The sequence below is a fragment of the Rhinopithecus bieti genome, unplaced genomic scaffold (assembly GCF_001698545.2).
Source record: "Rhinopithecus bieti isolate Rb0 unplaced genomic scaffold, ASM169854v2 scaffold_36410, whole genome shotgun sequence".
NCBI classification, from domain to species: domain Eukaryota; kingdom Metazoa; phylum Chordata; class Mammalia; order Primates; family Cercopithecidae; genus Rhinopithecus; species Rhinopithecus bieti.
In genome coordinates, this window is record NW_016816076.1 from 1,209,017 (window position 1) to 1,221,590 (window position 12,574).

Genomic DNA, 12,574 nt, shown 5'->3' on the forward strand with positions numbered 1-12,574 from the left:
AAAAAAAAAAAAAAAAAAAAAAAAAAAAAGAAGATACAATGGGAAAGGAAAAAAGTCATATACAAGAACAACAAAAATAAGTTTTAAAAGGTGTTTCTGCAGCCAAACATGTTTGATCCTTAAATACAGAGAAAAATAAACATGAACGAATACCTAAGAACATAGACTTCTGCTTCTCAACAAGATGGAATAACTTACATGAAACAAACCAAAGAAAAAAACCACTGAGGCCAGGCGCAGCGGCTCATGCCTGTAATCCCAGGCGCAGCGGCTCATGCCTGTAATCCCAGGCGCAGCGGCTCATGCCTGTAATCCCAGGCACAGCGGCTCACGCCTGCAATCCCAGCACTTTGGGAGGCCAGGATGGGTGGATCGCTTGAGACCAGCCTGGGCAATATAGTGACACCTCATCTTTACAGAAAATAAAATTAGTTGGGCCTGGTGGCTCGCTCTTTTAGTCCCATTTCTTTGGGAGGCTGAGGTTGCTGTGAGCTGTGATTGTGCTACTGCATTCCAGCCTGGATGGCAGAGTGAGGCTCTGTCTCAAAAAAACAAAGCACTGAGCAAAATATGTGAAAGAACAGTTTTCAAGACTTTGGATGTCAAGCAATGAAGAATGGTGATTATAAATCAATTGAAGTAGCCCTATGGTTGCTTCAGCTTACTGCCTAGAGAGATTTTCCAGACTGTGTAAAACAAAGGGGGAACCCAGGAAGAAGCTCAGTAGTCTCAAAGTTGAGAAGAACAGGCTGGGAGTCCAGGAAGGTCAAGACAACTATAGTTCACAGACAGGTTATTGGGAAGGCAAGAGCTGCCTTTGAGAGAGAGCGCGCTCTGGAAATGCAGTAGGTCTCCCTTCAGTATCCAGCTGAGTACTAGTTAGTGCATGTATGTGAGAAGACCACCCAAGGCTGGAAAGAAACACCCTGAAGATGAAACAGTAGTCGGAACTCTTAGTTTAATTTTATAATAGTAAATCATTTCCAAAATATTTATTGAATTGTAAAATCTGAAACTGTACTTACTGAGAGCTACTATATTCCCAAATATTTCCCGTTATTTACTCCTTTAAACTTTACCAATAAAGTACAGAAAGAGCTCATAGAGTTAAAAATATTTCTTTACAAATAAAATTTGCTTAAAAAAAAACAGCAATACTGTCATGTGCTGCCTAGGGCTGTCAAAGACAGACTGTATATAAGACAGTGGTCCCATAAGATTATAATGGAGTTGATTACCTTTTCTATGTGTAGATACACAAATGCTTACCATTCTGTTACAGTTACCTACAGTATTTAGTACTGTCACATGCTGTACAGGTTTGTAGTCTCGGAGCAGTGGGCCACACCATATACCCTAGGAGCATTGTAGACTCTATATACCGTGTAGGTTTGTGTAAGTACACTCTGTTGTGTTCACTCAGTGACGAAATAACCCAGTGAAATATTGCTCAGAGCACATCCCCATCATTAAGCAACACATGACTACACAGACAGAGTTCAGTAGTATCCATTGGGAGTTTCAGACTTCCACTGGGGGTGTTGGAGCATGTCCCATGAGGAAAAGGAGGGACTGCTGTAATACATAGTTTGTAATCATGACATCATCAAAAGTATTAACATTTTTATTATATTCATATACTTTAAAATATTATATGTCTGACCAGGTTAGACATTACTTACACTTTATTGTTTTTATACTTGATTTATTATAATACTAAGCTGTCAATATTACTGTCAATTATTATGGTTTTTTAAATAAAGCCATTCTTAGTATTTTTATGAACAGTGACGAAGATTAGTTAAGCACTCTGGCTTTCAGGGAAAGGGTGTTTTATTTTGTTATGGGAATAGAGCAGTATGATCTCTCATGGACCTGTCACCTAGCTTTGATTATTAAAACATAGCCAGTCTTGTTTCATTTACACCCACCCTGTCACAGCTTGCCTCTATCCTCCTCTTCCTGGGTAGGTTATTTGAAGCAAGTCAAAGCAGAGGTTCTGGTGTATTTTTTCTTGTAGTTTTTCCCAGGGATAAGTGCTTATCAGTTTTTTTGCCAATAATTTTCTTAGAATTATGTGGAGCACAAAGTTTGAAGAGCACTAAATAGTATTTAGGAAAGTCTATGCATCTAACTGCATAAATCCTTCAGTGGTGAGAAAGTTGCTTCAGCCTTCTATTAACTCATGTTTGGGCAGTCCTTAACACGCTTACCTGATAACAGCCTTTCAGATATACTTTCAATCCTTTTGTGTTGTTTCTAGTAGCTTTACATAGTCATTCTCCTGGACACGTTGAAATGGCCTATCTTAATATTGTGACTCATTTACATACAAAAATAAGTATTATTTTATGTATGTAGAAAACATTGCTTGAGGTCAGGCCTGGTGGTTCATGCCTGTAATCCCAGCAGTTTGGGAGGCTGGGGCGGGTGGATCACGAGGTCAGGAGATCGAGACCATCCTGGCTAACACAGTGAAATTCTGTCTCTACTGAAAATACAAAAAAATTAGCCGGGTGTGGTGGCGGGTGCCTGTAGTCCCAGCTACCCGGGAGGTTGAGGCAGGAGAAGGGCGTGAACCCAGGAGGTGGAGCTTGCATTGAGCCAAGATCATGCCACTGCACTCCAGCCTGGGTGAGAGAGCGAGACTCTGTCTCAAAAAAAAAAGAAAAGAAAACATTGTTTTAATGTGGAATTAGAAGTGCTGTCAGACCAGAATAAAGTTCTCAATAAATCATAAAGCATAAGGAACATAAGGGTCTTATCGTCACTCAATTTCACATATAGAATTTGTATTTAAATATGAATATATTCACAAGCACACACAGATGTGTACATGCAATTTGGCCACTCATTCTAAGTGTGGATTTCTAGAATATTGGGTAGGTTTCTTTTTAAAACGCTACTCTTGACCCTTAAAGTATAGAATATCTTATGTTACACCTAATGTGTACTCTGTACTGCTAAATAATTTCTTCCACAGTTTTATTTATAAACCACTTATATATGTTTAAGTGTTTGAATGTTTATATGTCCATTCCCATGGATATTGATCATCTTGATGTGTGACTAGAGTCTTACCCAGATGCTAAATGTTTCAAGTTTTGCAAACCAAGTGGCAAAATCAAGGATGATGTTACGAAGATATTTATATAACTATTTAAAATGTAACCATTTTAAACTGGATGGGCCAGTGGTTCACTCCTGTAATCCCAGCACTTCGGGAGCCCGAGATAGTCAGATCACTTGAGCCCGGGATTTCAAGACCAACCTGAGCTGAAGCAGTCCACCCACCCTGGCCTCCCAAAGGTCGAACAGCATAGTGAAACCCCGTCTCTACAAATATTAGATAGGTGTGGTGGCCAATTTGCCTGTAGTCCAAGCTATTCAGGAGGCTAAGATGGGAGAATCACCTGAGCCTGCGAAGATGAGGCTGCAGTGTGAGCAGTGATTGTGTCACTGTACTCCATCCTGGGTGACAGAGTGAGACCCTGTCTTAAAAAACAAAAAACTGAAATAAACCATTCTTGGCCCATGAGTGGTAGTTTACTAACCCTTAGCGTAGAGTATAGTCACTATTTAATACTTAGTGTCTAGTAAATCATGGAGACAGGCAATAATCTCAAACCTGAATAATACTTTTTTGGAATTTCAAAATTTATGGCAAAAAGAACACTTGATCATTGTGGAAAAAAATTGGAACATACAGGCAAGCATCATGAATTTTTAAAAGAACTCATAATTCCCAAACCTACAGATTAAACATTGTTAATAATTTATTGTATCACCTTCCAGCCTTTTGTCTATACATGTGGGAGTATATTAGTTTAAAATAAGTTGGATTATTCTAACAATTTGGTTTTATAGTCCTTTTCTATATACTGTTCTATGGTGGATATTTTCCCAGGTCATTAATTTGAATAATGTAATACATTTTTAGACAAAGTAATTTAAGGAAAGTTAAGTTTTTTGAAAGTGAAGTATTTTCTGAGTGTGTTTTTTAAAATTCTATGTTTTTTTTTTGACAGAGTCTCACTCTGTCACCCAGGCTGGAGTGCAGTGGCACGATCTCAGCTGACTGCAAGCTCCATCTCCCGGGTTCACGCCATTCTCCTGCCTCAGCCTCCTGAGTAGTTGGGACTACAGACACCCGCCACCACGCCCGGCTAATTTTGTTTTTGTATTATTAGTAGAGACGGGGTTTCAACGTGTTAGCCAGGGATGGTCTCGATCTCCTGACCTCATGATCCACCCACCTCAGCCTCACAAAGTGCTGGAATTACAGGCGTGAGCCACCACGCCCGGCCTAAAAATTCTGTGTTTAAAATAATAGCCATGCTTTTGGAAGCAATGATTTTCTTTTTTTACAGTACAAAAAATAAGAATTAATGAGTTGCATTGCTGCCAAGTTTGAACCACAGCATGCTCACTGTCAGTTACACTTACACATCTTTTTATTAGAAACCCCCTGTAACTCATCAGTTTTCATTTGGGTAGTGATTTTCTAACAATACAATATTTAATATATTTGCCTTCCCCCTGCCAAATTTGTCCACATGGAATTATATTGAATACTGAATATCGGACAAGATATAAACATTGGCTTGAGAGAGTGATCCAGTAAAAAACAGAGCACTTTATATAGAGAACTCTTCCCTGACAGAAGTAAACTTAAGTCAAAGAAAGAAAGTTAAAGTTAACAAGTTTGTGCTGGGATCTTAACTATGCTTTTTATTTCATTTGTTTATATTGAATGTTTTATGGCTTTAAAAGTAGATCCCATATGTTACCATAACACAAATCCCAGTGTTGCTCATTTTTTCCCCTAAAACGTGAGTTTGGTTTGATATCAGTAATTTAATCAAATGCATTTGGTTTCTTTACAGATCTTCTTCAGCAGTATCGTTCTGCTGTGTGCAAAGTAGACAGTGTGAATAAGGATCTTAACAGTCAATTAGAGTACCTTCGCACTCCGGATATGAAGAAGAAAAAGCAAGAACTTGATGAACATGAGAAAAATCTCAAACTAATAGAGGAAAACTAGGTAAGTCTTTACTTTTGCTAACTTCTACTTCCTTTATATGGAGATAAATATTTTTTATGAGAATCCAACTGTAAGAAAAAAGAATGCAGATGATTCAGAACTTAACAAAAACTCTTAACCTCCAAGTCCTATCTGATAAATGGTTATAAACTGTTCTTTCACCAGAAGTAGTAAGAGGCATTCTCAGTATTCTTTCTTAATTCTTTTTCTATAAATTAGGACATATTCATGTTTGCATTTCTCTCATATAATAATTCCATTGTTTTTATTGTAAAGTTAACTTTCTACATTTTCCATCTTCACAGGTATGACTCCCATACGTAAGTGTAATGACTCATTGCGTCATTCACCAAAGGTTGAGATGACAGATTGTCCAATTCCTCCTAAAAGAATGAGACGAGAAGCTACAAGACAAAATAGGTGAGTTTGACCTGAGAATTACGTTTGGTTAGTTTACCAAAGTTCTTGGGTCTCACGATAACTTTTTTTTTTTTGAGATGAAGTCTTGCTCTGTCACCCAGGCTAGAGTGCAGTGGCACAATCTTGGTTCACTGCAACCTCCACCTCCCACGCTCAAGGGATCCTTGGGCCTCAGCCTCCCGAGCAGCTGGCATTACAGGCATGCACCACCATGCTCGGCTAATTTTTTGTATTTTTTTTGTAGAGATAGGGTTTCACTGTGTTGGCCAGGCTAGTCTCAAACTCCTGACCTGCCCGCCTTGGCCTCCCAAAGTGCTGGGACTACAGGCGTGAGCCACTGCGCCTGACTGGGTCATCATACTTCAAAAACAGTATGCGTTCATGTCTAATTCTTCCCTTGAGCCAGAATATTTTAAATTAAAAAAAAAAGTAATAATGAAGATAAAACTTAAGCATTATATTCTCTTAGGATACTCAGTCTTCTAAATAACTTGTGCTAGTTATTTAGAAATGTTAATAGTTTATTTTTGTATTATGTTAAAAGTCATTGTTAAGAGTCAAATTGCTTGTCTATTGTTTGGCTCACTGCATTCTCTTAGGATCAGTAACTTAGTAAGTATAGAATATGCAAAACCATTTGTAAATCGCTTATTTTAAAATTGCTTATAATTTTTGCTTTGGAAAATCAGATGCCATTTCGATCACCAAAAAACCAACACAGCCATTTCCACCCTAACTTCATAGTAAGAAAACTGTCCCTTTTAGATTAAATGTTAGTAAAGTCATCCCACAGAAGGATATCATGGTACTGGTGTTTCTCTTTTATTATTTCAAAAGGTTTAATGGTAGACTCTACCTGAATATGTTTTCTCATATCAACTGTAGAGGAATTCCCTTGAAACTATGGTATTTGGAATTGGTATTCTTTGCCCTATCCATCTGCATATTCTACATTTATTCAGTAAAGATTTGAAATCTCACTCTGTGGTATATGTTGCTGGGTGAATAAAACTGACATGGTTCTTGCCTCCGTTGGAATTCTGTAATTCTCTGCAGTAGAGGGACAATTTAAAAAGTAAGCTTTTTTCTATTTAAAGGAATGAAAAGGCCAGGTACAGTGGCTCACGCCTATAATCCCAGCACTTTGGGAGGCCGAGACGGGCGGATCATGAAGTCAGGAGATCGAGACCATCCTGGCTAACGTGGTGAAACCCCGTCTCTACTAAAAATACAAAAAATTAGCCAGGCGTGGTGGCCCACGCCTGTAATCACAGCTACTCGGGAGGCTGAGGTAGGAGAATTGCTTGAACCCAAGAGGCAGAGGGTGCAGTGAGCCAAGATCGCACCATTACACTCCAGTCTGGGCAACAAGAGCGTAACTCCGTCTCAAAAAAAAAAGAGAAAGAAAATAAGAAATGAAAAAATGATGAAGTAATAGAAAATGATAGAAACAATATCAGTTGTCAGGAGAGATGCTTTGAAACAGAGAACTGAAGCATGGGAAGGAACCAGCCATATAGGGATTGGTTTCAGTCAGAGGTTGGGAAGAAGGCATGATGCTCTAAGAAAATAACAGATGTGGCATGTCTGAGGAACTGAAAAGATGTTAGTGGCTAAGGCATGGTATGCAGGAAGGAGAGAGCCAAACTGTTGTTGAACATAGAGGCAGAGGCCAGATTATGAAACTCCTCCATCATGTTGCAAAAAAATTCTGTTTTAAGTTCATTGATATCTCTTGAGTATCACACATGTAGGCATGTGAATGATATGTTCATGGGCGTGAGGTGTATACAGATGATTAAGCTGATCATTCAAAGTGTGTTGGGGCAATTTAGCATCAGAAAGACTCTTTGCAGTAGATTTAGACATATAATTTTTAGAAATCATGAATTCAAAATGATGCAAAAATCCCTTATTGGTCATCATTGCTGGTTAGTAGGGCACTTGCTTGTGACTGAAAATTTATATATTCATATAGAAAAGACATATGTATGAACTATCAGGTTACCAAATAGTTACAGAAAGTTCTTCTTTATAAAATTCTTTTTTGTAGAAAGTTCTTATATTGGTTAAATAATATGGTGTCTGGGATATACTCTTAAACTTAAAATATTCCGGCGGCCGCCCGCCCGCGTGGCTCCCAAGCCTGTAATCCCCCAGCCCTCCTTGGGAGGCCGGAGACGGGCGGATCCACGAGTCAGGAGATCGAGACATCCTCGGGCTAACACGGTTCTCACACCGTCTCTACCTAAAAATCCAAAAAAACCTAGCCGGGCGAGGTGGCGGTGCGCCTGTAGCTCCCCCAGCTACTCGGCCGACGCGCCCCCTGAGGCAGGAGAATGGCGTAACCCGGCGAGGCCCCGGAGCTTGCAGTTAGCTGAGATCTGGCACTGCAACTCTAGCCCGGGCAACCAGAGCAAGACTCCGTCTCAAAAAAAAAAAAAAAAAAAACTATTACCCAGGAAAATAAAGTGGCAGAGGATAGTCAAGAACAAGACTTGGAAAATTTTTCATTACTGGAAGCTTGAAATTAGGAAATGCACTGTAAGTTATCTCCTTCTGCTTTTTATGTAGGTTTTCATATTTTTTTAAAGCAGTATTTTATGAACAGTGGGATTATTTTTTTAAGAGACCAGAACCCACTTCCCACTAAGGAAATTCCTCAGGTGCAGTTCTAGGCTAAGATGTAAGGTACATGTTTTTGTGCCACAGTCTCAGCACTAAATTTGTCCTACACCTTCCAGTTACTACAGCACTACTATGGACATTGATTTGGATCTTGTTAATTAAGATTTTGTAGCAATTCAGAGAGAGTTTTTTTGTTTATAATATTGTTAGTAATATAATGATCATCAGTCATGTGTATACATACATCAAATGGTTTACTTTACAGTGTTGTACTATATGTGAGTCACATATATAATTTTAAATTTTCTAAAAGCCATTTTAATAGATGTTATTGAACCCAATATCCAAAATATTTCTACATGTAAACAAAGTTAAAAATGATTAATGAGCTATTTTACATTCTTTTTTAAAAAATACAAAGTCTTCACAGTTCAGAAGACAGCAAATCTCAATTAGGACTAGCTATATCGCAGGTACTCTGGAGCCACACATGGCTGGTGGCTACTGTTCTGGACAGCACAGGTCTAGAAAGAGCTGATGATCATAACATCTTGTATCCTGTGCATCCTTACCTCTATTCCATCTTTCAGAGGCAACCCTTGTTTTAACTGTTAATTTTTAGTTACTCTGTCGTTGCCTCCCCTTTTAAAAATTACATTATTATGACTATGTAAATACTGTTCAGTACTAGGCAAACTTGTGTGCTAGAATTACATTTCCTTCTCTATACAGGTCTAATGTCATGACTCTTACTTAGGCCACCAGTTAGAGCTCCAAACATCAGGCTCAAATAAATCTTCCTTAATCTGTTATTCTTAAAATCACGTGAAGTGTTATTCCAGTTGTTACTAAGACTCTTTCTTGTTGTTGATTTTTCTGGAGGTTTTAATTGCCACCTTTTTTTTTTCTTTCCCTATGTATTTTAATCACATCTTCTTCCTGCTGTACCAGTGACTAGTAACTGTGCAGGCCTCCTGTAAATCTGCCATCCTGGGTCTGCCTTAGTTACTCTCTTGGATTATATCCATTGTTTATTGGATTCCATGTCTTTCTCTCTCTTATAAATTCCTTAGAAAAAAGTGTGTAGAAAGGTAACTTGGAGCCCTTCCATGTCCGAAAATGTCTTCATTTTGCGATCACATTTGATTGAGGTTTTCCGGGGGATAACAGGATAGAAACAAGGCTAGAATATACTAAAGGTGAAGGGACTGGGAAATAGTCTAGAAATAATAGGAGACAGTCTGCCTGATTTAGCCCCAGAAACACTATGAACTCCGAGTCAGAACAAAAGAGTGAGAAGTCCAGCAACAGGCCGGGCGTGGTGGCTCCCGCCTGCAATCCCAGCACTGTGGGAGGCCGAGGCGGGCGGATCACGAGGTCAGGAGATCGAGACTATCCTGGCTAACACGGTGAAACCCCGTCTCTACTAAAAAAATACAAAAAACCTAGCCGGACGAGGTGGCGGGCGCCGGTAGTCCCAGCTACTCGGGAGGCTGAGGCAGGAGAATGGCGTAAACCCGGGAGGCGGAGCTTGCAGTGAGCTGAGAGCCGGCCACTGCACTCCAGCCTGGGTGACAGAGCGAGACTCCGTCTCAAAAAAAAAAAAAAAAAGAGAGAAGTCCAGCAACTCTCTGTTTGGGAGTCTTCTGTCCCAAACAGGGTGATGGCAAATAAAAAGGACAGAACAAAATGGAAAAGGAAAGGAAGCCACAGCCTAGAATGTACCAGATTTTCAACCCAAACTTTGAAAGCTTTGTTTCCTTGTTACCAGGCATGAAAAGATGCCACTACAAAGTTAGGTAACAATGGAAATGAGTTAAATGTTGGTATATTGGCTTTTGGTAGTTTGCTGGCACACTAGGACCTAATGCTGGCCTCTGGGAACCAAAAGGCTGATAATTGGCTCTGCACCTGCACATTTATCTATTTTTTTTAATTCAACAATTTTTACTTATTTATTTTGTAGAGATGGGGTCTTGCTGTGTTGCCCGGGCTGGTCTCAAGCTACTGTCCTGCCGCGGCCTCCCAAAGTACTGAGATTACAGGCCTGAGTCACCATGCTCAACCCAACATCCACATGTTTAAAGCAAAACCTGTGGACCCATGACCTTGCTATGCCCTATCCCAGTTATAGTTACCATCAAATCCTACTCAGAGAAGAGACTTGATGGTAAAACAGTTCTATTTTTATGATAGTAGAAGAAATTCCAGTTAGCAACATAATCCTCTTCTTAAATGTAATTGTACAACCAAGAATCATCACACAAATGAGGGTAGCCAGCAACGTGAGAGACAAAATTCAAGATGAGTTCCAAAATCAACCTGGAGGACAATTTAGTAAAGAGACTAGATCTCTTTTATAAAATTGTAATTACTATGTAGCAGAAAGGAGCCAGGACAAGAATGAATAAACAGATTACAAATATTGTTGCTGAAATAAAAAGTTCAATAGGAGGACTAAAGTCAAAAAGAAAACTTTCCAAATACAAAAAGAGATAGAAGACAGAGAACCAATTCAGACTATTAGGAATCTAGAAAGAAGGAAATGCTATCATGTGGAAGAGAATTTCTCAGGGATGAATGAAATTAATTGAATGCCCAGCAACAATGACTGACAAAATGCTCACTAAGACACTTCATAGTAATACTGTATCATGTCAAGGAAGGGGAAAAAGAATGTCAGTGTTTTTAGAGAGCCAAAGAACCATATTTTCACTGCAGCCTTTAGCACATGGGGAGACACACTCACACAGAAAGCTATCATTTGTTTAGCTTTGTGATGGCAGTATTAGAAGTTTAGGTTGAAAATGTGGTGTATTCTGGGCTGTGACTTTCTCCCCTTTGCATCCTGATTATCTTCAGGAAATTTGTTAAAATCACTATTAGGGATTTTCTCATCCTCAGTCTTTTCCTATTCTCTATAAATCTTTAATCTCACACTCTCAAAAGGTCAGAGCATTTGAAATAAAAATCTTAACAGTATTGAATATTGATATATTTCATCCATACAATCGAACAAATTTAATAGTAGGAAAGGCAATAGGTACATTATATGTGTTTCTGTATATTTATGTTTATGTTTTTATTTACATATGTATATTGAATATATATTTGTTAGCACTTACAGATCACATATTATGTTTCAACTTTAAGGTTTCATTAACTATGAAAATGTCATTTTATGAAACATTAAAGAAAAATATTGCCAGTTAATTCAACATTATAAAGTACATCTGGATTTCAGAGATGTTAATTGTGAAAAAATATCTTAGAATTCATTAAATATGCTTAGCAATATATGATACTATGCAGTAGACTCCATTGTTTTCTTGAAAAGAGGCTTCAGTTTTCTAAATCATTTTCCACTTATAAAGATTAAAATTAGTTCTGTTAAAATATGTATCTTCTATTTGGAGATGGCAGTTCAGGGAACTATTAGAAAATATTTAGATATATCTGAATTTTTTAAATCTGTAGGTACATATGTCAAGGTGTTCACTGTGTTCATCTCTATATGAATGGGATTATGAATATTAATTATGTTTTATTTTGCTTGTCTTTGTTACTTTTCTGTAATAAGCATTATAATTCCTGTTCTTAAAATAATAAGTTCATTTAAGGAAAAGGGGTGAAAAGCAAAATCTGCAGAATTTGGGTCTGAGATAATACCATTTCAAAGCACTGTGATACAGATTATATATATTATATACTGTGTGTGTGTTAACTACTTTTATTTGGGGGCTTGTTTTGCATACATGTGAAGGAAATGATTGTATATAAGGATTTAATTAAATCTGTTTATACCAAGAATTATAATTAAGAGAATATGGTTTCATTGGATATTTAAGCATCCAGGTGTGATGAGGGGAGTTCAGGGAAGGGAAACCTTCGGTACATAAAACTTTGTTTTCTTTCCCCTTTGACCAGGATTATAACCAAAACAGATGTGTGAGAGGTGACAGAGAGAAGAGGCCATTGGTCTCAATAAGAATGCCCTACTTTCTGCATCTCTGTTTCAGAAGACCAAGAGGGTGACTTTCCAGGCTGAGTATTTCTGGGGACAATACAAGTACCTGGGCATGAATTTCCATTTTGATTCAGATGGGACTGGAAACAACCATTCAATTTTATGAATCTTACTGGACATTATGGATCTACTGGAATTATTCCAGACGTTATGCCCTTTGGTTGTCATTACCTTGCAAATGTGTAAGAGGAAAATGTGCTAATATATGGCAGTGACTGTAAAACTGGCACATGGCATTTATTAATCCTGAAGAAAAGTATGTGTACTGTTTTTCAGTATAAATATAACGAACATGTTAGAACTATTTCTTGAAAACCTTTTATTACTTTTGCGTGAATTTATTTAACAAAGATGTTTTGTCTTCTGTGTAAGGGAGGTTCTAGAGGCTAGATATTTAATTGTAAATATGTGAGGAAACTCAATGCAGAATTCAGGATAAAATTTTAAAAGCACAG

At 38.1% G+C, this 12,574-nt stretch overlaps 1 protein-coding gene across 1 annotated transcript in view; it reads left to right on the plus strand.

Annotated features, from left to right (window-relative positions):
- SMCHD1 (structural maintenance of chromosomes flexible hinge domain containing 1) overlaps positions 1-12,423 on the plus strand; it is a 158,542-nt gene extending 146,119 nt beyond the window's left edge. The window contains 3 exon segments of the mRNA XM_017854308.1: positions 4,887-5,048; positions 5,350-5,464; positions 12,020-12,423. Coding sequence (XP_017709797.1) covers positions 4,887-5,048; positions 5,350-5,464; positions 12,020-12,044 — 302 coding nt within the window. The 3' untranslated portion in view covers positions 12,045-12,423.
- The last annotated feature ends 151 nt before the right edge of the window (positions 12,424-12,574 follow it).